The sequence below is a fragment of the Eleginops maclovinus genome, chromosome 4 (assembly GCF_036324505.1).
Source record: "Eleginops maclovinus isolate JMC-PN-2008 ecotype Puerto Natales chromosome 4, JC_Emac_rtc_rv5, whole genome shotgun sequence".
Classification (NCBI taxonomy): domain Eukaryota; kingdom Metazoa; phylum Chordata; class Actinopteri; order Perciformes; family Eleginopidae; genus Eleginops; species Eleginops maclovinus.
This window is the reverse complement of record NC_086352.1, coordinates 35,783,404-35,810,946: the sequence shown is the minus strand read 5'-3', so window position 1 is coordinate 35,810,946 and position 27,543 is coordinate 35,783,404. Positions and strand designations below refer to the sequence as shown.

The following is a 27,543-nucleotide window of genomic DNA, read 5'->3' as shown; positions in this document are numbered from 1 at the left end:
GCGCTGTTACGGGAAGCTCGTAGGCTCAAACAGCTGTTAAACCCTTCGCCATCAGCGATCTCGACTGTCCGACATTCTTCCGGTGGCGAGCATGGGGCCGCTATACAGGGCAAAGAGAAAAGACACTGCTTGTGTCGGTCAGTGAGGTGTTGCGGGTTGCCTTTGGTCGGTAGTAACGGACGGACGGAAAGCTGGCTGAGCGGAGAGCCTCGGCACAGAACGGTTCAGGTGGCGACTTCAAGGAGACTGCTGTGATGCTACGTAGGCAGCTGGAAGAAAGGGGCTTTTCTGCCATGATAGAGAGTCTGTGAGCCTGGGACCTGCCTCTTCTGTTTTACCTTACCTTATTTTTAAACTGAGTTGGGTGATTTGCTTTACAGACACGGTGCTGTTCGGACAGCTACACAGGGCACAGGTCGCTGGGAAAGCTTTAGGGAATGGCAGGTCGAAGCCGAAGAGCCTGGTTTAGTGTTCTGCTGGGGCTGGTGGTGGGGTTCACGCTGGCTTCCAGACTCATCTTACCGAAGGCGACCGAGCTGAAGAAAGCCGGACAGAAACGGAAGGCAAACCCTGCAGGCTGTGGACTGAACGGGGGTCACAGGAAGGAAAACGACGGAGTACTATGGTCACCGCAAGATAACAGTTTACCCGCAACCGAGAAGTCTGGCTCCGGGTCCAATCATTTCCTATTCGTCGGTGTGATGACCGCCCAGAAGTACCTGAACAGCCGGGCCGTGGCGGCGCATCGGTAAGTGTGGAGCTGCCGGTGCTCTGTATACCTGTAGTGCTGCCTTCTCTGGAAGTTCGACTTTAGGAACATGGACCAATAACAGAGGTGGAAGAAGTACTCAGATATTGTACTTGAGTAAAAGTAGAAGTACTCAGATCTTGTACTTGAGTTAAAGTAGAAGTACTCAGATCTTGTACTTGAGTTAAAGTAGAAGTACTCAGATCTTTTACTTGAGTAAAGTAGAAGTACTCAGGTCTTGTACTTGAGTAGAAGTACCAGAGTGCAGGAATACTCTGTCACAGTAAAAGTCCTGCATTCAAAATTTTCCTCCAGTAAAAGTAGAAAGTATTCTCATCTAAATGTAGCTACTTAAAGTAGCGACAGTAAAAGTAGTCATTGTTTGATTGGTCCATTTCAGAATAATATCTCTGATATGTTTTATAATGATTGATCATTAAAGTGTTCTCAGAGCTGGTAAAGGTGCAGCTAGTTTTAATGGCTTTGTATACTGCAGGGTAGCTGCTGAATTTACTCCAGGTGAACTAAAGTTTGATTTAAGGGTTGATCATATTTCCCATCATTAATCCAAATAAATTTGTACTGAAAGTATTGAATAAATATAGAGGAGTAAAAGTAAACTATTTAAGTCGCTCAAACTTGTACTTAAGTACAGTACCAGTACAAATAAATCACTTTCAATGAGCTGCATGGCCCTATCACGACCAAACGAGTGTGTTCTCACTGACAGGGGCCCCCAGTACACTCTATTTAAAACCCCTTTTAAGGAATTCACAAGAACACACAAAACCCTTATCAGGTGCTGTGGGATCTGTTTTTTACTGATAGGCTGGCATTACTAGAAGAGCCCCGTGATTCGTTGTTCTTTCAGTAAATCAAATACTAATTTAGCCCTTAAAAGGATCTCTTAACATCACTGACAAATGAGAAATAAGTGAATAGACACATTTTTAGCATTTAATGTGGCACTTTCCAACACAAAGCTCCCAGTGGCACGTTTTTGAGCTGTATTCCGTTCCATGGATCATAACGTTATATCAGTCTTTAAGTCCAACACAGACTGCCTCTGATAGACACACAGAGGTTGTTTACAGGGCTGGCATAGATATATGTGCCTGTTAATGTGCTGTAGAGACCTGTGTCATCACACCCCCGACAGAAGCTCAGGACTGTTCACTTCTGCAATGATGTTCAAGTTCTGAAGTAAGCTGCTCTTCTCCTGGAAATAAGTAGCACTTAGATGAGCAAATACTCATAATCTATACTCCATGAGCAATATTCCTTCCTGTGTGAAGTAATGTAAATGATTTACATATATCAATATGAACACTTTAAATTAAGGCCTGAACATTCTTCTTCCTACAGGACCTTGGTGCAGGAGAGTGTTTTATAGTGAAGGCCTCATAACAGAACAACAAACCTGTCAGAGAAGTTTTGTTTGGCAACTTTGACCTCCCCCAGAAAGACCCAGAAATGCAGGTTGTGTTTTATTAGCTGCTCATGTTGAACATCAAGATGAATGTTCATTAGCGCACACACACCTGTACCCAGGGTAAACCCCACCATTCCTGCTTCTGCTCTCCTGTTATTACTGTTCAGACAGTCTACTTTGCTCAGGTACAGGTAAATGCATCTGTAGGTACTAAGACAACAAATTCCAAATTAACGGAGGAGACGCTAGAGAATAAATCTAGCATGTAGAACAAACACTAAGGGATCTATATGAAAACATGTATAGATATTTACGAGAGAGAGGTAACATGAGCTGTTAAACTATTCACCATTTCCCTTTTCTTGACTGTGTGTTCATAGGACGTGGGCGCAGACAATCCCAGGACGTGTGGAGTTCTTCTCCAGCGAGGGTTCCGACACCTCTATACCTATTCCCATAGTGGCTCTGAAGAATGTAGATGACTCTTACCCACCGCAGAAAAAGTCCTTCATGATGCTGAAATACATGCATGACCATTACTTGGACAAGTACGAGTGGTTCATGAGGGCCGATGACGACGTTTATATCAAGAGTGAGAAGCTGGAGGGCTTCCTGCGCAGCCTCAACAGCAGCGAGGCCCTCTTTCTGGGCCAAACAGGCATGGGGGCCCGGGATGAGCTGGGTAAACTAGCTCTGGAGCCTGGAGAGAACTTCTGCATGGGGGGGCCGGGGGTCATCATGAGCCGCGAGGTCCTCAAGAGGATGGTGCCCCACATTCGAGAATGTCTACAGGAGATGTACACCACCCATGAAGACGTGGAGGTCGGCCGCTGTGTCCGGAGGTTTGCTGGGGTCCAGTGCGTCTGGTCCTATGAGGTAAGGTGTGTGTGTGTGTGTGTCTGTGTGTCTGTGTGTCTGTGTCTGTGTGTGCCTGAGTGCCCGCCCTGGCTCTGATACCATAGATTGTTCCGGAGGACCCTCTTGCAGCATGGTTTGGGTGCGAGGCCCTCAGAGGCAGGCAGGCGGACCCCCTTATAAAGGCTGCTGGGCCCCTGTGCTCTCTTTATTTTCCAAAGCTGTTGCAGGAACCTTTTGCCCCACTTCTTCTCCGTTGCATTATTCCCCAGAGAGCCATGGGCCGTGTAAAATAGTCTTTGAAGAAGCTAGCATGTCATAAACCAATGCTTTACAGAGTCTCAGTACTGAAGAACCACTGTTGTTTAAATGATAATAGTAAACAGCTGTTTGACCCTCTCTGTGGTCGAATGAAGTTCCGTACAGATGTTTGCAGCGGTCTACTCCACAGAGCAACATGATGACTCAGCAGGAGGCAGAATGTAGCTCTCTGTTTGCTCTGCTGCTTTCTAATCCTATCTTTCCAGATCACCTATACATGTGTCAGCGTACTCCCTCCTTATGTTTTTTTGAAACAAAGCAGCCCTTACATTTAAGATCACTCTTTTGAACAGGAAATCCAATAGTTCTGAAATGCATCATCATTTTTTTCATGTTTTTCATGTTTACATCATCAGTCATACGAGCTCATTCTAGAGAATCTAGACCAAGACACAGGAAGTAACCGCCCACACTCATGAGCCATGTCTCAACAGGCTCTTTCTAACCCCCCCCCCCCCCCACACACACACACTCTCTCTGTCTCTCTTTTCCTTGTAATAGCAGTTAATGAAATATTTCGATGATCATATACAGTGTATATAACACACATTTTATGTCTAAACCTGTCTGTCGATACGAGTGTGACGTGTGAAGATGAACACACTAACATTGTGTTTTGCTGTAGTTCTGACTCTTCAGATGACACACCTTCTTGTTGAAGGTGTGTCACTGAAAGTTAAATCTGTTAGTCTGTTGACTTGCTTATGAGCAATTACTCTGTGATCAGAGGCTGTAGTTTAGATATCTTTATGTCCCTTGTCTCACTGAGTTAAATGGAATAATGCACTGAGGGGGCGCTCTGTGCTCCCCCTCAGTGCTGGCTCTGCATCGTGTCTAAAATAGGCGAGGCTCCACCTTGTTTACACTCACCATCCAGCAGCCAAAAGAAATGGAAGGCCAAAAGTGCTGAACTAGCACGAGCTACAAGAGCAGGCTGTGTGTGGCTACAGCAGGAATCACCGTTCTGAAGGATGGCGGCCTTCTGGGAGACTTTATAAGTCTAGTAGCGACCGCTGCAACCGGTTAAAGTCTTCCTCTACTACGGCTGGACTATCCTCATTAAGGGGCACTTTGCGTCATAATTTGCTCATATCATTCTGCGTATAATCTGCTTTCCTTTGCATGGCCCTGGCTCCTTCCCCTGTGCTACATTGTAACCACTTTTTTTCAGACATGTTCCTTCTATAAACTACAGCACCCTCTGGAGCCCCCTCAAAATTCATTCATCAGTAAAGACTTGATGACTTGCTTTTGATACATACATTCCATCATGCAATCACTGTTCCAATTCTACTACAGTTACATCTTAACCTGACCTCATAAATGACTTATAATCTCTGATCAGAAACCAAATGAAAGAGCCCAGCCCTTCCTGAGTATTAAAGCCTGCTGACTGTACGAGGTGAGCAGCAGTCTGCTGTACTCAGGAGCACTGAGACCATTCCCTCCCCCACCCTGCTTGCCAGCTCACAAACAAGCTCCAACACAGCTAATGGGAATCACAAGGCTGCACCGCTGAGAGCTGAGTCCACCTCCTAATCCTCACCTCTGCTGAGTGGCCCTCCCTCTGTGCTGCCTCTCATTCAGGATTAACTGGCTTCCAATTTATTCCTTCTTACCTTAATGTCAGTTGTACATAGTGAAAGCTGGGCTTCATACTGAACATAAAGTGGCATTGTGGGCTACAGTGGTACAGCATGCATACAAGCACACACAGGCTGAGGGCTGGCCGTGGCTCTCATCACAGATATCTCGAAGGCCAAACCTGTGGACCTGTTGGGAGCTACAGACAGTAACAGCAGACTCCCCGGCAGACCTGGAGAGGTCCAGATAAAAGCACGTTATACACCTAGGAGACCTTTATTTGGGGACAGAGCTGTCAGTGTAGCAGCTCCTGAACTCTGGAACTCTCTCCCTGCAGTTATCAGCCACTCTTGAAGCCTTTTGAAGGGGCCCTCAAGTCCCACCTATTTACTAAAGCCTTTGGCCCCTAGTTTATTTGTTGTTTTTGTTTGTCTGACTGTTTGTCTGACTGTTTGTCTGACTGTTCTTTCTGTTTATTGTAACGCATGCAAAGCGACTTGGGTCCCCTGAAAGGCGCTATATAAATGAAAGTTATTATTATTATTTATCCTTGTGGCCATCCCCTTGACATGTTTGCATTTGAATAAATAACTGATGCACAGACGTGTAATCATGCAGTTTTTAGGCTGCATACACATGATTTGCTCACTGCGAGGCTGGACGCAGAGAGGGCTTCATTCAGCTTTCGTCTGGTTCGTTACGCATCAAAGGTCAGGCAAGTTCAAAGTTTAAAAAGAAAAAGTTTGAGCAAAATGCTTGGGCACAATTTTGAGTTGTTCACGATGCAGAGGGTATCCCTGTCGCCTAGTCGGCACAACCACTCTCCATTTGGCAACGTCAGTGCGGAGCCGCTTTACTGTGTATGAAGGGAAGCGTCTTTGGGTCAAATGCTGCTCTGTTTCCATTGCCTAATTTGTCCAATTGAGAAAAAAGGTACTCCTGAGCTGGAGCGAAAGCTGTAGTCTTATCCTGTATTTCTACTGCATGCTAGGGTCCTGCTCCAGGTCCATTTCTAATACATAAATAAAACTATATATATAAAATAATATATATACACAACAGTAGCTTGGCTTTTTTGGACCAGGACATCGAGGGACAGCCTGTAAGCCGTCAGTGGTTGCAGTGTTTAACTAAAAGTACTTATGGTAGTACATGGTTGCCAAATTACCTAGAGCTTTATTGGCACAGCAAGTTCAAGTCAATATTCTACCTCACCCCATCCACAGTCTCCATGCAGGTCTCTGTGCAGTGCCTCCCAGGCAGAATAACATCATGACTCCATTAACAACTTTGTTCAGAAAGTATGCCATTCTTTAAACTCATTCTAGCAATCCTCACAGAAAAGGTGAAACACTAAATAAAATGAGTAAATGTTGCTCTTGTCTGCCTCTTGAAAAGCCATGGTGCAGGCCCCTGTCCCAGCTGAGGTTCAGTGTGTCCCTGCAGAGAGAGAGGGCCAGACTCCTCCTCCACGTCCATCCCACTGCCAACTCATGCTCCTGCTTTCCTTTTTTTACACCGCCTCCTTCTTTTTCTCTCTAATTGTATGCTTAGCAACTCTGAAGGACTGTTGAAGCAGAATGCTGACATGTTCTCCGCTTCCCCTCCTCCAGCTTCACAGCCACAGTTTGCATTTTTATACTGAGAGAGAACTGAAAGAATGCGTATGAAGTAATATCTGATAAGACTCACAGCGTTATAAGTCTGAATGGTACCTTTGTATTATCTGTTCACATAGCCTGCTTTTACTTCATCTTTCATGACTAAAGTCAGCTCTGTCTCCGTGTTTCCTGTCTATGAATTGTCATATTTAATGCAACCTGTAGCAGGAACCCAGAAGAGACTCCTTTTAGACCTTTGTTCTCTTCCAGTTTCACTTTCTTCCTCTCCTGTATTCAGAAGCCTCTCCTGTCTGCTTGGCCCTCTAAGCTGTGCCAGTCCAGGCCTGAGTCACGCTTCTAGACTGCTCCACCCTCTGATTATCTACTTTCTTTTTTCCCTCTCTCATTCAGCTCTGACATTAAAGCCCTGACTGTAGGAAGAGCTGTTGAGAATAAACACACAAAAACAGCAGTGAAAGATACTAAGCACCAACAGTCCATGAATTCATTCCAAAATATGAATTATAGTAAATGCTTCTTAAAGCCCATCTATATACAATAAATCTAGATCTACATACAAATATATTTATACATATTTTTCAACGCATTAAGGTTTCCAGATTGATCACAAGCATTAACGTGTTAATGTTGAATGCCCTATTATATTACATTTAAGGTCCCCTATTATACAAAATGCGCTTTTTTTGCATCTTTCATACATAAATGTGTCCCCGGTGTGTAAGGAGACTCACAAAGCAGTGTTCATTTTGGCTTCTATTTTAGATTTAGTCTTAGTCTTAGTCTTTAGACGAAAATGGTTATTAATTTGTCATATTTTAGTCCTTTTGATCCTTCATAGTTTTAGTCGACGACAATTCAAAACGTTTTAGTCCAGTTTAAGTCGATGAAAAATCCTTAAATTTTAGTCAAAATGTTTTCTCTCTTTAAACTTATTCAGTTAGGCAAATATAGGTATCTGAAATTAGAATCAAGGTGAAAGTATCAAGTGTTGAAAATCGCAAAGCAACATTTCACTCTCAACACTTTGTGTAATATCTGGATTCCTTTCCTTAGTTTAGTTGGATATCTCTAGACTCTCACATTGATGCGATGCTGCTGGGCTGTCCTTGCTGATCTGCTAAGGTGCATACTATCTCTATATACTAATATCATAATATTATCATTAAAATATAGTATACCAATAATATCAAGTTTAGATTTTGAAGATTTGAATTATGTTATAACACAATACAACTAGCCTATTATATATGTCCACCTGGCCTTAGAGATAAGAAACCATATACAAATATCTTCCAGATAAATTGCTGTGTTATCTTAAAAAACACAGTGTGACTAAATAGTTACTGCAATGCGAGCCCAGCCAACATTAGCCTGGAAGCCAGGAGGCTCATTCCTTTGCTACCGCAAAACTGAACACTTTTTTGCAAGAAAGGCTAAGCCAACATGGCTAGCTAGCAAATGTGCCACTAGTTGCCAACTGCCCAGTAATATTGACTTAACGTTAGCGAAATGATATGCTTAGTTAGCATTACGATTTATCATGTATTGTTACAGTTTACAGGTAAAAACACTTCACAGACATGTTTTGTAGAGATATGGCCCTACAATATATTGTTCAAATATAGCATAATAGGAAACCTTTCAATTATAGTTAGGGATGCACCGATTTTAAAAATGGGCTGCCAATGTTTAGAGTAACAGTTTTGCAGATGTTTTACTGTATATACTGCGATGGTGCTTTTGGCTGTGCGGTGCTTTGATTGATATGCTTAGTTAGCACTGCGACTTATCATGTATCGTTACAGTTTACAGGTAGTTAACGTACCGTGGTATAATAGCAGGATGGTGCGCCTTCAAGTGTCTCTTCAGGCTGGAGGTATTCGGGCCCAACAACTTTGTAGCCACATGGCGTCTCTCCTTCTCCCGCAGTAACAGTGCAGTGTGTTTTCCTTTCATAGAATAAAGTGTGTCCATATATCTAGTCTTTTTTTCCGACCAAAACCTTTTTGCGCTTAAGCCATCATCTTGTTATTTTTTCACTGTTTGGACATCATCACTTGTAGGTGAGGGATGTGAGTGACGTGTGCAGATTCCCAGAATGCCAACTAATTTAACCAATGACAGGGATGCATTTTGACAGACGCTGAGTCAGACTGAATGGCTGTATAGACTTGACTCTGGATTTAGTCCGAATTATATTTAGTCCAACGGCGCTCCAGTAACTACTATTGACTGGTCCATGTATCAATATATGAATACCCAACTGGATCTGAGGATGGTCTGTCCACCATGTTCCATCCATCATGACACCATCACAGTCAGTCACAGTGGTGTTGTTAAGCCTCTAGCATCCTATTAGAGGAGATTAGTTTCCAATAGTCTTAGTGTGTGTGTGTGTGTGTGTGTGTGTGTGTGTGTGTGTGTGTGTGTGTGTGTGTGTGTGTGTGTGTGTGTGTGTGTGTGTGTGTGTGTGTGTGTGTGTGTGTGTGTGTGTGTGTGTGTGTGTGTGTGTGTGTGTGTGTGTGTGTGTGTGTGTGTGTGTGTGTGTGTGTGTGTGTGTGTGTGTGTGTGTGTGTGTGTGTGTGTGTGTGTGTGTGTGTGTGTGTGTGTGTGTGTGTGTGTGTGTGTGTGTGTGTGTGTGTGTGTGTGTGTGTGTGTGTGTGTGTGTGTGTGTGTGTGTGTGTGTGTGTGTGTGTGTGTGTGTGTGTGTGTACTTTTTTCAGTAACGACTAGTCTAACGCGTTACTATTTCCAAACCAGTAATCACATTAAAGTTACTTATCCAAGTCACTGTGTGTTACTATTTTTGTTAGTTTCCTTAGTAAAAACATATATTTTTGCGTCTCGGGGAGTGACATTTACGCAACAATTAAGTCACGTTTTCAGCATGAACACAACTCGCGTGTAAGACCACGCAGCGACACAAACGTTAACAACAATGGAGGGAGCAGAGAGATGCGCGTTTTCTAGCTGGAAATACAGTCACTATTTTGCGTTTGTCAGCTAAAGATGTTGTTCTCTCTGTGCTGGAGACAAAGTGCTATCTAGCTTCAAAAATACTACGTCAAATGTGAAGAAACATTTGGAGTCGCAGCACGGCATAAAGTAACTTGTAATTTCACTTAGTTACTTTTAAAATCAAGTAATCACTAAAGTAACTAAGTTACATTGTAAAGGAGTAATCAGTAATCAGATTACTTTTTCAATGTAACTGTGGCAACACTGGTTAAGAGTAGCAAGCCTTATGGACCTGCTCATGAACACAGTTTTCCCTCTGTCAGGGACAAAAAACCCAAAGCAGGATCCAGGGTTTGAGAAGGCAGCGTGAGAGAAGGGACTCCTGGCTGCTGTGGCTGTGGGATTAGAAAGCCTCTTTGTCTGAGCTGCAGCAGGTTGGAGCTCAGGTTGCTGCTGGAGGAATGAGGTGAGGATGCCTCAGTGGAGGGATGGATCAGGGCCGAGGGACAGGAAGACCATTGTCCACAGACAGGCCGTCAATATATTTTCTGTAGTATTTTCTCACCAATCAATCAGTATCACATTCAGTGATGTCAATTACTGTAAGAGGACATCTTCAACTGTCTAAGGCCGTGTTACTCCTTCTAGTGAGTGAGAAGAGCAGCGCTGTGTTCCCATGAAGAAGAAGAGTCTGAGCCACGCTGCTTATCCGGGGCCGGGAAGGTACACAAGTGTTGTCTTCATTTAAAATAAACTAATCCATTCATTGACTGGTAGTTTTTAGCACAAGCAACGGCTATATACACACTAAATATATTATTTTATTACTATCATTTTATGAGTTAACTGACATGCGTGAGTCATGCATTACCACAACTTAGAGTTCTGCGTTCCAGTTCTTATACAGTTAAAAACCTCCATTATAAAATGAATTCCTCTCAGAAAAGAAGCAAATGGGAAACATTAACAGCATTTACAAGCGTTTTTGTTGGGTTTTAGTTGATGAATAACTTGGATCACAAAACATTCATATGTCAGATGCACACAGTTATCCCAGCCAAAGAAAAGATCACACGTCCGTAGGGGGCAGTGCTTTGATCTTGGGTTGCTGCAGTTGGATGGTCTAGGTTCAGCAACATTATATGCCCAAAGAATGAGGTCAGCTGACTACCTGAATATACTGAATGACCAGGTTATTCCATCAATGGATGACCAGGATCCATCGGGCTCAGATTGTGAAAGAGTGGTTCAGGGAGCATGAGACATAATTTTCACACATGGATTGGTCTAGACCTGAACCCGATTGAGAATCTTTGGGATGTGCTGGAGAAGACTTTGTGCAATGGTCCGAATCTCCCGTCATCAATACGATCTTGGCGAAAAATTAATGGAAGACAGAAATAAATGTTGTGACATTGCAGAAGCTTGTAGAAATGATACCACAGTGAATGCGTGCCGTAATCAAAGCTAAAGGCGGTCCAACGAATATTAGAGTGTGATCTTTGTCACACTCATCTTAACCGCCAGAATTGCGTCAGGCTATGTCTCGGCAAGAATCTGGCACTATGGCTATCATCATTCAGGGGTTAGCATAACGTGTTATTTTTAGCAAGGCTTAGTAAAAATCTAATTCAAGAAAAATTCATCAACTGATCGTTTAGGAAATCTGAACAGTGATATATCCAGTATCAAAATACAGCTTTTGGTGCCAACCCATAATTGACTTGATAACACATACGGTTTAATTAAACCAACACATGGCAATAATTGATTGATATTTTCCGACAACCGTACTATTGTGCCTTCAGAAGAGCATCACTACAGACAGTAGGACGTATGAAACGGCATGACGGTGAATATGGAATGATCTGGGTCATTTTCTGTAACATGCAGTCCCTCACAACGGAGCGCTTCACGATACGTTTAAACCCCTCCCCAGTGTTTAACCATCATTCTTCTTGCATTTAGCTGACATTCCAAAAAGGGGGATGTGTGGGTAATAAACAATAACTGATGTAAAGCTTAGGAGGTCGGCAACACTTAAGCACGGCTCATTTTAAGTTTAAATTTAAAATAAAAAAGTTCATTTCTCAAGGAAAACAAAAATAGTAACGCAGTGAGTTGGACGCAATTCCTCAAATGATCTACATCTCTCTTCCCTCTCCAACTTGTGCACACTTTCACCTCGCACTCCTCTCTGCTCTGCCTTTCTGGTAGAATCAGGTGTGTAGTAATCAGATTCAGTTTCTGACGAGGACACTTGAGCTTGTCCCAGAATCCTCTTTGTCCCGGCTTTCCATGAATTGTTTGTCTGTTGCCTTAGAACAGAGGGTGCTATGAGGCCTTGACACAGGATTGGTTGTGATAGCATGGAAGTGTAACAGTATTAGTGGTAACAGTGGTAACAGTGGCAGAAGGACTGCTGATGGTAAAGCAGAATATGTAATAGAACCTCATTGCTACTTTATCCTTGTTTATTGTGGTGTTGATGTTTACTACATGTATGGCAGCCATTCCAGTGTCTGTTGAATTCCAACACAGAGAAATGTTGTCAGTAGTTTATAGAATACAATAAAATTAGTTTAAATTTAACTCAGACATAGGCTACCCATAAATAGTATAGCCGGAGTTACTGATAATGCTGCAGGGGTCTCTTAATTTTTCCCAGAGCTGTAGCTACAGATGTTTGCTAATGTATTCCTCTTGTAACAATGATGAATTAATATCAAAAGATGAATTAACATTACCTCATAGCTGAATAATTGTGGTTGTCAGTCATATTGAGAATATTCATATTTAATCTACTTTTAATAATGATATATGATGCAGCGGTGAAAAGAAAGGTCTTCTTTGTCAGATTCATGTTTCGCAAGCAGTGATGTTCTGTGGCGTTGGAGCTCGCATAATGCTGAAGTAGGCGTGATTAAAGCTAAACTGGGATGAAAAAGTGATTGACGCGATCGGGAAGTGAATTTATGGCCCTTTGGTTCCCAGGCCAAGTCCCAACAGACTGAGCCACTGCCACCCCAAAGTTTATGGGACGTTTTGTCTTCCTGTTGCCTCAGTCTTACACTTTTAAGGTCTGATCCTTTAAGTTAGATCTGTTTGGTCACTTGTAGGCCATACATGTTGTGGGTCACCTCTGAGGTTGATGGTATGGAAATAGCCATGTTATACTGTAAATGTGTTTATTATTAAATCAAGGTTATTAAGATCCATTTCATATCCTTCTCAGGGCCGCTCAGTGTGTGAGGATCTATTTGCGTCAGTCTTTGGGGCAAGACTGAGTCAAGTCACGTCTTTATAGACAAATGCTTGTTTGTGGTGCGATCTATTAGCCAAGTCATACATTTGGGAACTCCAACAGCACGTGATCTTCCATTCAGCACGAGGTGAGGGTAGGAGCAAAGAAATACACTGAATGAAATTAAATGAACTGCCATTGTTAAAACATTTGTTTCAAGACCACATCTATCAATCCATGGGGAATGGTGTGTTGGACTGGGCTACCTGGGCTCAGACTTCAAATAAAACCTTATGCTGCCAGCATAAGTAGAGACGCAGCGATGGATCCCTGGGCAGAGCAGGACTCGCCGTCCACACTGGACTTCCGTTTCCTGCTTTGCACACACCCTCCAGTTGGCCATAAATGACGGATTTGCACTGTATCTACATTGGGTAATATCAGCGGCTAGTAAACTTGTTAGCCACTTTAATCACAGCACTGCAGCAACCAAAGCGCTGCAAAAGAAACAGGAGCAAATGGGCCTCGCAACTCTTATCCAGTCGCGTAAAACACGATGTAGCTCCGTGTGCGAGATGTTTGATCAGCTGGTGGGCAGCGGTGTGCTGTTGTTGCTGTGTTGTCGGACCGAACCGTGACCAAGCTTCAAGATGCCAGGATCCTGGAGTTGAAGGATGAGTACTGGCAGCTGATGGAGGACGCTCAGCCTGTACTTAAATGTGCCACCATGTCTCCATTTCGAACACTTATCCTGTCACCTTTGGCCTCATCAATATCCACCTCATGCCCAGTGAAGAAGACGGGCCCAGACTCATCGAATTCAAAGCAAAAGTGTGGTCCTCCCTCATCAAGCGAATGAATGTAAGCTAAACTTTTTATCTTAGTTTAAATGATTTCCATAATAAATAGCCAATTGGATTAGGCCTTATTACATGCATACTTGCCTCTTATCTGCATTGTGTTGCCTATTTAGATATAGCATTTTTTCTTATTGATTTCCCCCATCATTTACAGGTTCAGTCTGACGAGTTTGTGTCATCCGCCCCCATGATCTCATCAATGCGGGACCCCCGTCACAAGCACCTGGGCTTTCTCACACCAACACAGAAAATGGCTGCTAATGTGAAACTGGTTGAACTGGGAGAGCAGTGGAGGCCAGTAGGGCGGCTATCCCAATGGCTGGGGGAGACGAGGCTGCGTTGTCTGACACGGACGAGGGGAGCGCAAACACGGCCTCCTAGTCCCAGGTCTCTGCTATGACAGAACTCCTTGGGTAGCACCATACCACTCAATGCGAGTCTGGCATCGAAGCAGAACTTCAGAACTTTCTGAGGGAGGCTTCCCCATCCCTGGATTGCAACCCTACAGACTGGTGGAAAGTGAATGGAATAAGGTTCCCCAGGCTGGCCAAGTTAGCGCGGAGGTACCTGTGCATCACGGCGACGTCAGTCCCCTCAGAGCGGGTGTTTTCGGTGGCTGGACTGATGGTCACCAGGCTGCGGTCGTGTCTGACCCCAGAGCATGTTAACATGCTTATCAACAAAAATCAGTAGACTGGTGCTGAAGTGTATGTGAGTTACTAGTTATTTTTTATGAGGCTTTGTTAAGTAGCCTAATCTTTCTCTCACCCTCTTTCTCGACTCCCTGCCTTTTGGATAGTTTTGAGTTACATTGTGACAAAACCTGTCAGACCTAAGTATTGTTATGTTTTTGGTTAAGTTATTGTTTGACATGATTATTTTAGGTTTGTTTTTTTATTATTATTTTAGAACAAACGAGGGTCAATTGTGTTTAAGAACGCCGGCTCGCAGCTGCAGGCTCCGCTGCTTTAGAGCACCGCATCGCTTATCTTCAAGTTTAACCATTGAACGTCCAGTTTAACTGCCACAAGAGTTGTTCTTCTTGTAATAAAGATCTCATCGAGGAACAACACGCTGTACTTTTGTATTTCCATTGCATTTTTAATATATAAAAGTTAAATAAATAATGAATTTTAATATACAAATATTAAGGATTAATCAAAAATGTATCGTTAATTCTCCCGACGATTTAAGAAAATGTAATCGAATGCCCACCCCTACCCTGAACTTCCGTTATGCCCTATAAACAAATCTCCAGATCACACTAACCTGTTACCTATGGATGGTCGACTGGTATATGTTTTATAATGTGCTGAAGGTTCTGATGTTGAGGCCAGGAAGTGTGTGTTGCTATATATCTGAGAAAATGAATCAGGTTCTTTTTATTCCTACCTGATGGAAATGCACTGTATATTTCTCTCTGTTAATCATTAATTGTTAACTTTTTTTGGCATGTTACATAAGCATTTACAATTGAGTTTTTATTACTGTGTAGCTATTATATTTGGGACAGGTACAGAAGACATTCATTTTTTTAATAACAATTAAGCGTTCTATTTTGTGTAAAGTTGTATTGTGCCTCATTTGTCTTGCATTATGTCTTACTCTCTACTGGGATTGTGCCCAGGGACTACAGGTGCGAGCGAGCATCAAGCTATATCCATTAAATTGGATTGTATAAAAAAATACACACACACACACACTTGAATGAAGTTCTCCATATTCGCTGGTTGTTTAAATGTTAACATATGGGGTATGTACTGCGAATATTCACACTACATATTGAAAGGCTAGCTTGTTTCTAGTCATTGGCCTCTGCTCCGTCACCCAGTAGGAAGTGTACAGATAGCAGAGGACATGTTGAGCAGATACACGGGGCTGCTGTTACTGCGGCTCTGAGAACAATAAAGGGTTTTTTGTGTGTGTGTGTGTGTGTGTGTGTGTGTGTGTGTGTGTGTGTGTGTGTGTGTGTGTGTGTGTGTGTGTGTGTGTGTGTGTGTGTGTGTGTGTGTGTGTGTGTGTGTGTGTGTGTGTGTGTGTGTGTGTGTGTGTGTGTGTGTGTGTGTGTGTGTGTGTGTGTGTGTGTGTGTGTGTGTGTGTGTGTGTGTGTGTGTGTGTGTGTGTGTGTGTGTGTGTGTGTGTGTGTGTGTGTGTGTGTGTGTGTGTGTGTGTGTGTGTGTGTGTGTGTGTGTGTGTGTGTGTGTGTGTGTGTGTGTGTGTGTGTGTGTGTGTGTGTGTGTGTGTGTGTGTGTGTGTGTGTGTGTGTGTGTGTGTGTGTGTGTGTGTGTGTGTGTGTGTGTGTGTCTGTCAGCTGGAGTTTTTTGTGGGGTGGAATAGATGAGTCAGGTTTGAGCTGAACAACCTGCAGGCCCTGAGGCTCAGATGATATTCACTGGATGATCTACGCTGCTTGAGATGTAAAGGTGTTTAATGTGCTTGCCCCGCCCGCTGATGGAAGTATTTTGCCATGTGACATGAAACAGTGTGTTTCTAGAAAATAACAAAACCTCCTACACTTAAAAAAAATAGCTGGGGGCTCACCAAGGCCTGCTGCAGTGTCAGTGGTGACATCTGGACTTCAAGCCATTACCATCAGCATGGTAATAGCTTGAAGTCCAGCCATTATTCCTAGCCAGATGTTGCTCCCGTTACCTGGGGGTGGGACAGCCATGCTGTCGTAGTGATCAAACAGGTATAGGGTTCCAATTAGTGCCCTGCTCCCGCCAGCCCCCTGGACACGCCACAGGGCTTGGAGAAAGGACTGATCATTCTGTGCATATTTGAGCTCCAAAAGGAGCATGCACCCCCTCGCTGTGAACACATTTGCAGGTGGACGCAGGAGATGTAGGGGGTTGTTTGGACCTCAGGGCATAGGAATGCCTCTGGAGAAACACATGTCACTCAGCTTGACCTCAGTGGTAAATGGGTCACATGTCCATAGCGTTATTGAAACATTATAAGTTGCCGTGCTTTAATGTTTTAGTCCTACATTAAATGTGACAGTGTGGAATTATATTCTAGAAAGCAGTGTTGACAGACTTGATTCCTTGGAATATGGTTAAAAGTCTAAAATGTTCTCAGTTGTTGTTCGTTTTTATATATCTTTCAGTTTGTTTGCCTCTTGGTGCTGAGCACACATCTCCTGTGGTGCGTAGAAGTGGAACAGTGAAACCCCCTAAGAATAAGGCCCCTTACCTAAGATCATGATGTTGATACTCAGCCAATATCAGAACCCCAACAAGAACAACTCTAGGTATCCTGATCTTGAAAATGTATTTCTCTGTCCGCCACACAGACACACACTGCTGTTCCATGTCTTTCCTTACCTCGTTCACACACACTGTGATAAGAGCTCAAACATGGCAGAGTGAGGCACTCTGCTTCAAAGGGAGATCTGTGTTTTGGATGGGATGGTTGTTTAGGGCAGGGACTGAGGTGCAGATTATAGGCTTGAATATACATATTCACTTTCAGATGTTGAGTGTGTGTGTAGAAAAACTTGTCTCTGAACTTTCCTACACCCACGTCCCAGTTCCTGTTGTTCCTTCAGTTTCCTTGGGCGGCACGCTCTAAATGGTAGCTCAATAGACCACCATGACTCCACAAGTATGCTGCTGCCAACCACACAGTTATAATTATCTTCAACAACAAAAAAATAGACCAATAGACTAGTTTTTCCTTTGGCTTTTCTGGAAGGTTTTAATTTTGGCTTTTGCCTTGATGTTAGAAAGCAGGATGCTGTGGAGTCGCCCATGGTCTGCCTGTCTCTGAGCAACCAGGTAGAAAGACTGCAGTTGTGCGCAGCCTGCCTTCAGCATGGAAGTGCAAAATAAGCCTCATTCATATCACACAGTCTCTGCAGTAAGTATTCCAGAGGGGAGTAACCACAGTAACCACAGGGTTTCAGCAGCTGTGGGCTCACACTTTGAATTGAATTGTATTTCATGTATTCATATGGCATCTGTGAGGTTGAATCAACCAGTTATTGCATTTGATGGCTGATGAATTAAGTCTTTGTCCAAAACCTTCCCGAGGGCAAAGGAAGCTGAACTGTGGACAGTGGACAAGAATGCCAGCACAGGGTGATCCGATCCTGGTAGTGGAGAAGAATATCTTGGTGTCTCCTGATGGCGTCCAGGATGATCCTGACCTCTCCTGCGAGATGACGGCATGATCATAGTCTCATCTGGTAGTGGTAGGGATGATCTTGAATGATCAGACAGTGAACTATATCTTGCCAGCAGACAGTGGACGAGAAGTGAATAAATCTAGCAAATGTTGACGAATTATAGTAGCAAGTCTGGCTTTGTAAGAATAAAAGCAACATGACCACAGCACCGTTGCTGAGTAATTCAGCTGAATTATAAATGACGACATTACGTGGCACCACTTGGGCTCTGGGCGGTGCGAAACCAAATGAGTTTGCATGTTGAACTAACTGCGAACCATACTAGCACCAGCACAGAGCTGGAACCGAAATGACTGAGTTAGGTGTGTGTTCCTTTGAGTGCGGCTAATCTAGACAGAAGTAAATAACTTTCTATTTCTGCTTTTGTATTGTCATTGTGGTCGAGTTGTCTTCTTCTCTTGGTTCGTTCCCCTGTATAGTGCAGCTTTACACAGCTCTTTTTATATATTTTGTGAATATGACTGTGCAGCATGCAGTAACCCTCACTGTGCTGTTAGTGCTGCGGACCTTATACTTATAGCAAGCTGTCATCCTAGAAGAAAGTGTGTGTGCCTCCTACTCTGTAGCGTGTGAGGGAGATTTGAAGCAATATGATGTGCGTCAGAAGCCACCGTTAACCGTAACCTCTGAACGAGCTTCGCTGTGCTCCCTTCACAAAAACCCAAGTGGTTCGCTCAATTGGTTGTCCTATCCTTTGTATGCGGCTAATACCACACCTTTTTCAAACAGCAGTGTTTCTATACAATTCCTTTATTTCAAAAATATTAACAGTATGAACCTAACCTATAGTAGTACCAAAAAGCACCGTCATAAGCTGACGCAGACAAGGTTATGTAAAAATACAAATCTTATTATTATTTATTTCACATTACTTCTCACAAAGTAACTTTTTTATATAACTTATTATTTAATTCATTATTTAAGTTTTAGAAATGGTCAGACACTGTAAGAGGCTTCAGACAGTGGATGAAGAGATGAGGTTCGTTTCATCAGAGCTTTTGGTCATCGTATCTCCAAAGGACCCTTTTGGGTCTTCAGATTGTCTGTGGAAGTTGTGTGAACTTTGTCTCACAGCTCTCTAAGTTGGTGCGTAGCTAACGTCATGTGATCATGGTAAGAGTAGGGGAATTAGTGTTTCTTGGTCAGATTTCTCCAGCTGCTCTGTTAACAAGGGAATGTGTGAAATCATGAAGAATGGAGCTAACTGAAACAAGGATGCAGAATAGAACAAATCCATACAACTGACACATTATATATATTGGCTTCATATGACAAATGTTCTCGTTTTAAGAGTTGTGCTTCCTAATATGATTTTACTCTGTGCTATTTTATTTTAGAGCAGTAGGCCCCAGCAGCAGCAGCATCAAGAACATGAAAGGCATGTAGAAAATGGAAGGGTGATTGGAGCAGCTCAGGAAGATTGCATAATGCTCGATATTTCAGTCAGACACTGGTTGTTGCAATGTACTGACATGTGTGTGCTTGTTCTGTGTCCCTGTGGGCATTCTTCTGCTACAACAATGCAGCTGCTTCCTCACCTGCTGCTCCTTCACTATGGAGATGTGATTGTGAGCGCACATTGATTTGTGTTCATTTTAATGTGCTAAATATGTTAATACTGTTATATTTACTTTCGGTTGGTGGTGGGTAGCGACTTGGCTTGGGAACTGGAAGGTCGTCACCGGTTCAAGTCCCCGAGAGAATAAGTGCTATCTAGGTGTCCCTGAGCAAGGCACCGTTCCCCTACCCTGCTCCCCGGGCGCCATACATATGGCAGCCCACTGCTCCTAACACTAGGATGGGTCAGAATACAAATACAGAATGTAAATGTCCCCTCTGCTGGACCAGTAAGGGCTCCTTCTTCTCTTTTTCAACTTAGTTTAGAGTAGGGAGTTATCATTTTATCATCAATTCCACGAAATAAGGCTAGATATCTATTTGCACACAGCAGACTGCTTTGTAGACTGCTTCCTGAAGCGCTGATTCTGTGACTAGCTTTAAATGAACTAGCTGCTGCTGGCCACGCCCCTTTGGAGCGTCATGATCTCTCCTCTGAAGAGAGTTTTCTACCGGGAGAAACTCGCGGTGATTAAACGCCATATTTATGTTCCAAACCACATCCAGCATTATCTCTGAAACAGTCTGGAGCTCAAACGTTTCTCTCTCTCGGTTTACCTCAAGGACAAGACCTTTATATTACACATAGTCTCTCCAGCACAGCGTTAGCTCTGAATGTTAGCGATGCTTGCTAATGTAAACACAGACCATATTACTTCCAGAACGCGCATTGTTTCTGATACAGCACACAGCTTGTTCTTTCTTCAGTGTTTATCACTAGAAAAGTGACATTATATGTATTATATAAACAACAACTCTAAGTCCTTCCTGCAGACATCCTGCTGAATGCAACACACACACACAGCTCGGGAGGGGGGTTCAGCTTGCCAACTGCATATTGTGGACGATAGGTTGGGAAGTGTAACCTGGGTGGGATGTTGCCAGGGATTCAATTTAAAGCCAGCCCACATTTTCCTTATTACGTCATAAGGACAGCAAATCTGGATCGGCTCGTTTATACCCCCGTTTTTACAGATGTGGGTAAGGAGGAAAAGAGAGAGGGCTGTATTTTCTGACACTTTGTGAGTCTCCTTACACACCGGGGACACATTTACGTATAAAAGACATCAAAAAGTACATTTTGTATAATAGGGGACCTTTAACATCCAGCTCTCCTTCTGTTAGTCCTGTCATTACCAGGATGTGCCTAAGGTCCCAGTGAATTGTGCAACCCAAACCCGCGGTATTTATTGTTGGTGAATGGCAGAATGTTACTGGAAAAGTTTTATATAGAAAGTAAAAATGCGTTTTATAATTGAAACACAAACAGACATGAAATAAAGTCTGTAATTGTTTTGTGCTGGAGCCACACAAACAGTTTTTTAAAGAGAAGTTGCAAATAAAAAACAAATTGTAAATCAAATTATTTTAGTCTGTAGACAGAGTATCAGAACGTATTCCACGTTTCCCATTCTTAACATTCTTAAACTAATGATCATCTTCAGTTTTGTGTGTAGAGATATTTTTACTTTATAGAGATAAGTAAAATAGTTTTAAAACCTGAAAGTTACCCTCTGGGTATGGTTCATCAAACGCTTGAACTCTTCCATCACAGGCTTTCTATTGTTGGTCATTTTTTAGCTCTCTTTCCTCTTCCCTTACCTCGCATTCTTCTCCTCTGTATCTTTCCCTGAGCTCTCCTCTCCTCTTCCATCGCTATGTTTGTCTATCAAGTTTCAAAAATAATGGCAAAGGATGTGATCACAACAAACAAATAAAAGTCAGCTAAATAAACTACCTTGGTTAAACAATGTTCCTGCTATTTCAAATGCTCCAAGATACATTACTTTTGAGCCCTGCTTTTCTATTATATTGATCTAAAAGGTTGTTATCCTGTGTCATGTCCCCTCCAAATTGTACTTTTTCGTGAAGTATGCATGCCAAAAGAAGGCATTTACACTTGAAGTACAGGATGTAAAGTCAGGGCTATGCAAATGTCTCTAAATAAAACCTTGGAAGCAAAGGGACTCTGTCCCCTAAAACACTATTGGGCTTTTAATTTGCAACGGACATGTACATGAACAGTTAAAAAAACATCAAGGTTAAAGGCTGTTAACACATTTCAGGTTGACAGTTCTCTGTGGACTGACCAGCAGGCACCAGCTTAGATGGCTAATATTGAGGAGGTCATCTGGTGTTGATGGATCAAACAACCTTCCATCACACACATCAACACATCAAGCTATTGTGGAGCTGTCTTTCATGTGAGAAGCTATCCCCTGAGTGGAGAAATTAGTTTAGACAGAACACTGTGGCTTACAAAAAAGCCAATTACAGTACAATGATGCCGTCTCCAATTAGATTTGCATGGGCCGCTCAGAGGCAGACGCTGCCCATTGTCCTGCAGATCAAACAGGCGGACCTTCGTCAGAAACACACACACACACACACACTCTGCCAGATATACACTCTGCCAGATATACTGTTGGAAGACTGCTAGCATGAAGGTACTTTGCTGTGTGACAGAAGCATCAGAAACGTTCAGGACCCTCTACAGGAGAGGGGAGAGTTGGGCCTCTTTAACACCGAGTTAACTGTAAGTGTTTTTTGATCACTGCTGGCTCCTGACCATTTTTTTCTGTTTGCAGATAGAAAAGTCACAAAGTGTTAAGGCTCCACCATAGTACTGCTGCACTTACGTACGGTCTCGGGGTTTCACAGGAGAAAGATACAATGAAAGTAATGGTCACAGGGAGGAGTCAGTCTCTCTGTTTTCGTGTCACCATCCCTTGTTCTCTGTGCTCTGTGTATGTAGCTGGCCAACAGAGCGAGCATGCACATGAGTTCTTTGTGTAGGTAGTTCATGCACTGCTCCTGGTTGCTCTGACAACGCCAATGTCGCCAATCGGTTCTGTTTGTCAGCAGGCACAGGCCCCCTTACCTGTGACGTTCAATACACAGACCAGGGTTGGAATGGTCCAAAAATCAGCTCCTATCATCTATTCCTATCCACTATTCCTTGACCTCTGTTTGTAACGCCACAGTGTTAAGGAATAGGGATAAGAGAATTCAAAAGGACTTAGGAAAAGAGACTGAAACTTATGCTTGTCACCCCCCCAATATATTTATTATAAACGTGTTATGCCTTAACCTATCACTGTATATCACCAATAAAACATGTTTTAGGAGTTTAACAAACCCCACACAGCGCAGTAAACACTGAGAAATGTTGACTTTATTAGATCACTAAAAGTAACGTAACGTTCATATTTCTCCTTTTGATTAATATAGTGCTGAACGTTCAAAACAAAGCACTTTGGCAAGTTAGGGCATAAGTTTTAATTGCCTCATTAGCACCTTAACTTTCATGAAACGCATTTCTCCGTCACGATCGGGTGTTTCTGTGAACGGACGAATGTTGTTTAGTAAATGTTGCTCCCGCAAGGCATTGTGGGAGAGCATTTTCTCCTTTCCTTTCTAAAGGAAGGTCCAGTGTTTCCTAAGCTAATGGAGGTTATAAAGGAAGTCTCAGGGCTCTTTTTATATCACCTAGAGAATCAAACAGCTCTTATCATGGCTGCCACGGGACTTCAGGGTCATTCCACTCGATTAGGAACCATCTAATATATACTGACAATTCCACCGCACCCCAGCTAATTAAAGCTACCTTACGTATTCCTGTCTGTATGAAACTTTTTTTATGATACTGGCAGAAAATGACGAGACATGTTACAACACAGACAATTTCTGCAGTTTTTTCCCAATTGCATGATGGGCAACTCCGTATTTAACATAGCTCTGATTCATTCACCATAGCAACAGTAACTGACATTCATAGGTATCGTAGTATTAACCAAACTGACAGCACATAATCCGTATTGTGAAATGTTCCAGGAGACTCCATTGTTTCTATCTGGAGCCGGAGCACAGAGCCTTCTCATGGGTTCAGGCCCCCTGCAGTCCTGAAGCCTGATGATCCTGCATTGATTTGGCTGTTGTGTTCATGTTGTACAGCCTATTGTTCAGGAGTAGTGGAACAATAAAGAGAAACTGAAAATACTCCCCAGCTGATGTCCATTTGTTGGTGTTCATATGGAGCAGAGGGTATTACCCTTCAGTACAGGCCATGTGTTTCCATGTGGTCAGCAGTGTAATGTGTCGTGAGATTGTGGTGCAGCTTGGGGTTTTTATATGACGTCTCTAGTTCACACTGTTACTTAAGATATGGAATACTGTGCAAATTCCCTCAACAGTTCATTGAACTTATGGATTGTATATATATATTTTTTTAAAGAATGTTTTGGTCATCTAGTGCCTGTATTTGAGTGAAAGATATGAAAGAGGGAGACAGAGGGGATGACACGCAGCACATGGTCCAGGGTCGTATTTGAACCCGGGTCTTTCCTCTGAGGACCAAACCCCAGTTCATTGGACGTCAGCTGTACCGTCTGAGGCCTGTTAACTGTATATTTTATTTCCAATAGACAATATTAGAAAATATTGGATCTTTTTTAATGTTTGATCGAACGTTCAAACCTAGTGTCTAAAGATTCAACGACACGTACGTGCCTCTCCTGGTGGCTCTGATCTGAGGTGTTCATGGGGCTGAAACGAGTAGCTTCTGATCAGCTGGCAGAGATGAATGAAACACACCCCTTTGACTTCCTTTTGCCTCGGTAAAAGGATCATTCTAGTTGGGGCAGGGATGTTGGGAGGTGATGACTGTGAAGAAATCGCACTAAGGAGTCCTGATCTGACCCCAGAAGTGGGGGTCATGTAATTATGAAGGGTGCTAATGATGCTCGAGCCACAGGGGAGATCCATAAACATCCTGAAATCTGATGTCAGCTGCTGACCACTGGTCAGCTTGAGACAGTCTGAGAAAACAACTGGAAAAATACTGTGCAGAGAGAAACTAGAATGAAAGAGAAGCAGACAAAGGCGTGGGGTAGGACCACCCTTTCAGACATGGACAACTTTTTTTACTCAGATGGCAATCCAACATGTGTCAGGTGCCCTGATCGCATTCATCATCTCATTTATGTTTATATCAAATTATGATTTCATGTTCTCAATAGTCCTCTGGTTTATTATATTGATACTGTACATACCACTTTCAACAACATGTTCCTGATCAGCCTGATCCGGGTTCAGATCTAGGAAGCAACTTTATATGTTATTAGAAACTGGAACAGTTTTTTGGCCTGCCATCAACTTGTTCATGGAATAACGTTAACAGGTGACAGCTGTTTGTCATTTTACTAGGACTGTCAACTTTTTCATTTCATCTGGAGAGAAGCTTCTCACAGGATGGTGAACTTTAGTGGCTAAAATCCAACGCAGTGAGCTGTTTCCAACAGTGAACACTGAACTTGGCCTCGGTGTAAATAACACTATCCATTTCCTGTTTCCACAGATGCAGCAGCTGTTTTATGAGAACTATGAACCAAATAAGAAGGGTTACATACGAGAACTCCACAACAGCAAGATCCATCGAGCTATCACTCTCCACCCCAACAAAAACCCTCCTTACCAGTATCGCCTTCACAGCTACATGCTGAGCCGGAAGATTGCAGAACTGCGCCACCGCACCATCCAGCTTCACCGAGAGATTGTTCAGATGGGCCGCTACGGAGCCAATGAGCCCAGCCGAGAAGACCTCCAGCTGGGCATGCCACCTTCATTTATGCGCTTCCACCCACGGCAGAGGGAGGAAGTCCTGGAGTGGGAGTTCCTGACGGGGAAGTACCTGTTCTCATCATCTGATGGGCAGCCCCCCCGCAGAGGGATGGATTCTTCGCAGAGGCAAGCCCTGGATGACATCATCATGCAAGTGATGGAGATGATCAACGCCAATGCAAAGACACGGGGGCGGGTCATTGACTTCAAAGAAATCCAGTATGGCTACCGGCGAGTGAATCCGTTATACGGGGCCGAGTATGTGCTGGATCTGTTGCTGCTGTACAAGAAGCACAAAGGAAAGACCATGACTGTGCCTGTGAGGAGGCACGCCTACCTGCAGCAGACCTTCAGTCAGATCCAGTTCAGAGAGGAAGGGGAGATGGACGCCAGAGCTCTGGCCAGCCACATCAACAAAGATTCAGACTCCCTCTCATTTCTGTCCAACTCCCTGAAAATGCTGGTGCCCTTCAAGTTGGCCACCTCTGGCCAGGACCAGAAGGAACCTAAAGAGAAGAAGGTCAACATCTTAGTGCCTCTGTCGGGACGCTACGACATCTTTGTGCGATTCATGGCCAACTATGAACGAGTCTGTCTGATCCCCAACCAGAACGTGAAGCTGCTCATCCTGCTGTTCAGCACCGACAACAACACGGAGCAGGTGAAGCAGGTGGAGCTGATGAGGGAGTATCACATGAAGTACCCCCGGGCCGAGATGGAGATAAAGCCCGTCACTGGCTCCTTCTCCAGGGCTTTGGCTCTGGAAGTGGGCTCTCTGCACTTCTCCAACGATTCCCTGCTCTTCTACTGTGACGTGGATCTTCTCTTCACCAGTGACTTCCTCAAGCGCTGTCGGACAAACACCGCCCCAGGAAAGCAAACGTACTTCCCCATCATCTTCAGCCAGTACGACCCCAAAGTGGTTTACGCTGGGAAAGTCCCCAGCAACAACCACTACGTCTTTACCTCCAAGACAGGTCTGTGGAGGAACTACGGCTTTGGGATTGTCTGTGTTTACAAAGGAGACTTGGTCCGAGCTGGAGGCTTTGACACGTCTATACAGGGCTGGGGGTTGGAGGACGTGGACCTTTTTAATAAATTTGTCCAGTCTGGGATGATGTTGTTCCGAAGCACAGACACGGGGATAGTGCACGTCCACCACCCTGTCATATGTGACCCTAACCTGGAGGCAAAGCAATATAAGATGTGCCTTGGCTCCAAAGCCTCGTCGCACGGCTCCACCCAGCAGCTGGCCGAGCTGTGGCTGGAGAAGAACGAGCACGGCTTCAGGAGGAGCAATAACGGCTCAGCGAGGACAGCCTGAGGACACCTGCCGTCTGTCCACAACATGCTCTCTCTCTCACTGCGTGGGCTTTTCTTTACCTAATTTATTTTTTTACTGACCTGATAGTTCACATGGATATATTTTGAAAATATATGAAAACCACCATGATGATCAATCCACAGAGACAGTCTGGGTTCTAGTATGGAAGTACATGTTGTAAGTGATGATGGAAGGAACATTGTGTGAGCCTGTTACACGTGTGTCCGTGTTCTCAGTGTGTACCTCAGTGAAACACACGGGGGCAGAGCAGCGGTCCACTCTTGATTGTGAATGTTTACGAGATATTTAATTGCAGACAGATCACAGCTATCTCAATCATTCAGAAGGGCCACCTTTTCTTTCTATTTGCTTTTATGGGTTTGGTAATAAACACAACACTGTTACTGTTTCTCCTGGACCTGTTTGAATTGTGTTGTCTTTATTTTATTTTCCATGAACCCAACTGCTGGATTTTATATCTGCAATTTATCCTTTGCTGTCTAATTTATTGCATTTGCCGGCTCCATCTCTACTCTCTGACTGTTGGAATATGTATTTTAGAAAGATTGTACGACACTCTCAGCCGTGGGACTTCCATTTTCCTTTTGTTACACTCATTATCACCAAAGAGTTTTGCACAGTCTGCTTTAGGTGTGTGTGCGTGTGTGTGTGTGTGTTCTGTAGGCACTAACATGAAACTGACTGTATATTATTATTAATATTATTTATGGTATTATTGTTATCAATGGTAATGTAGTAATAATGATAATAATAAGTGACAGGCTTTGTGGGGGGTGGGGTGGGGGGTGTACCGGCCTGGCCTTTAACGCAGCTGTGTCCCACATCATGTCTCTACTTTGTAAGTGTGTGTGTGTGTGTGTGTGTGTGTGTGTGTGTTCTGTGCCTGTCAGTGTAGTGCTCATGTGAACATGAATGGCTGATTTTTAAGACTGTTGTTACAGGGTGAATTCTGTATTGTTTATGTTTTTTTATTTTCTTGGACATTTTTGTATTCTTTGTGTTTTCAACTCTGTCCACCTGGGCATGGTTTTCTATTTAAAAAGAAATAAAATGGGGGAAAAGTATTAACAAGTGCTACTCTGGTGTTATTGTGCTCAGTGTGTTACACCTGCCTGTTACCTTAGCTTAAAGGAGCACCGTCTGAAGGAC

The 27,543-nt window shown here is 43.4% G+C and overlaps 1 protein-coding gene across 1 annotated transcript; it reads left to right on the top strand.

Moving 5' to 3' along the window:
• Positions 1-17: 17 nt before the first annotated feature.
• Positions 18-27,467, top strand: chsy1 (chondroitin sulfate synthase 1). The gene is made up of 3 exons (XM_063881483.1): positions 18-748; positions 2,561-3,056; positions 24,787-27,467. The coding sequence occupies exons 1-3, from the start codon at positions 438-440 to the stop codon at positions 26,371-26,373; spliced, it is 2,394 nt and encodes a 797-aa protein (XP_063737553.1). The 5' UTR covers positions 18-437; the 3' UTR covers positions 26,374-27,467.
• Positions 27,468-27,543: the final 76 nt, after the last annotated feature.

Excerpts from the sequence above, each read along its gene's own strand:
- chsy1 (XM_063881483.1), top strand. The coding sequence starts at position 438 with ATGGCAGGTCGAAGCCGAAGAGCCTGGTTTAGTGTTCTGCTGGGGCTG. Across the intron at positions 749-2,560 it reads CGGGCCGTGGCGGCGCATCG|GACGTGGGCGCAGACAATCC; the intron begins GTAAGTGTGGAG and ends GTGTGTTCATAG. Across the intron at positions 3,057-24,786 it reads AGTGCGTCTGGTCCTATGAG|ATGCAGCAGCTGTTTTATGA; the intron begins GTAAGGTGTGTG and ends CTGTTTCCACAG.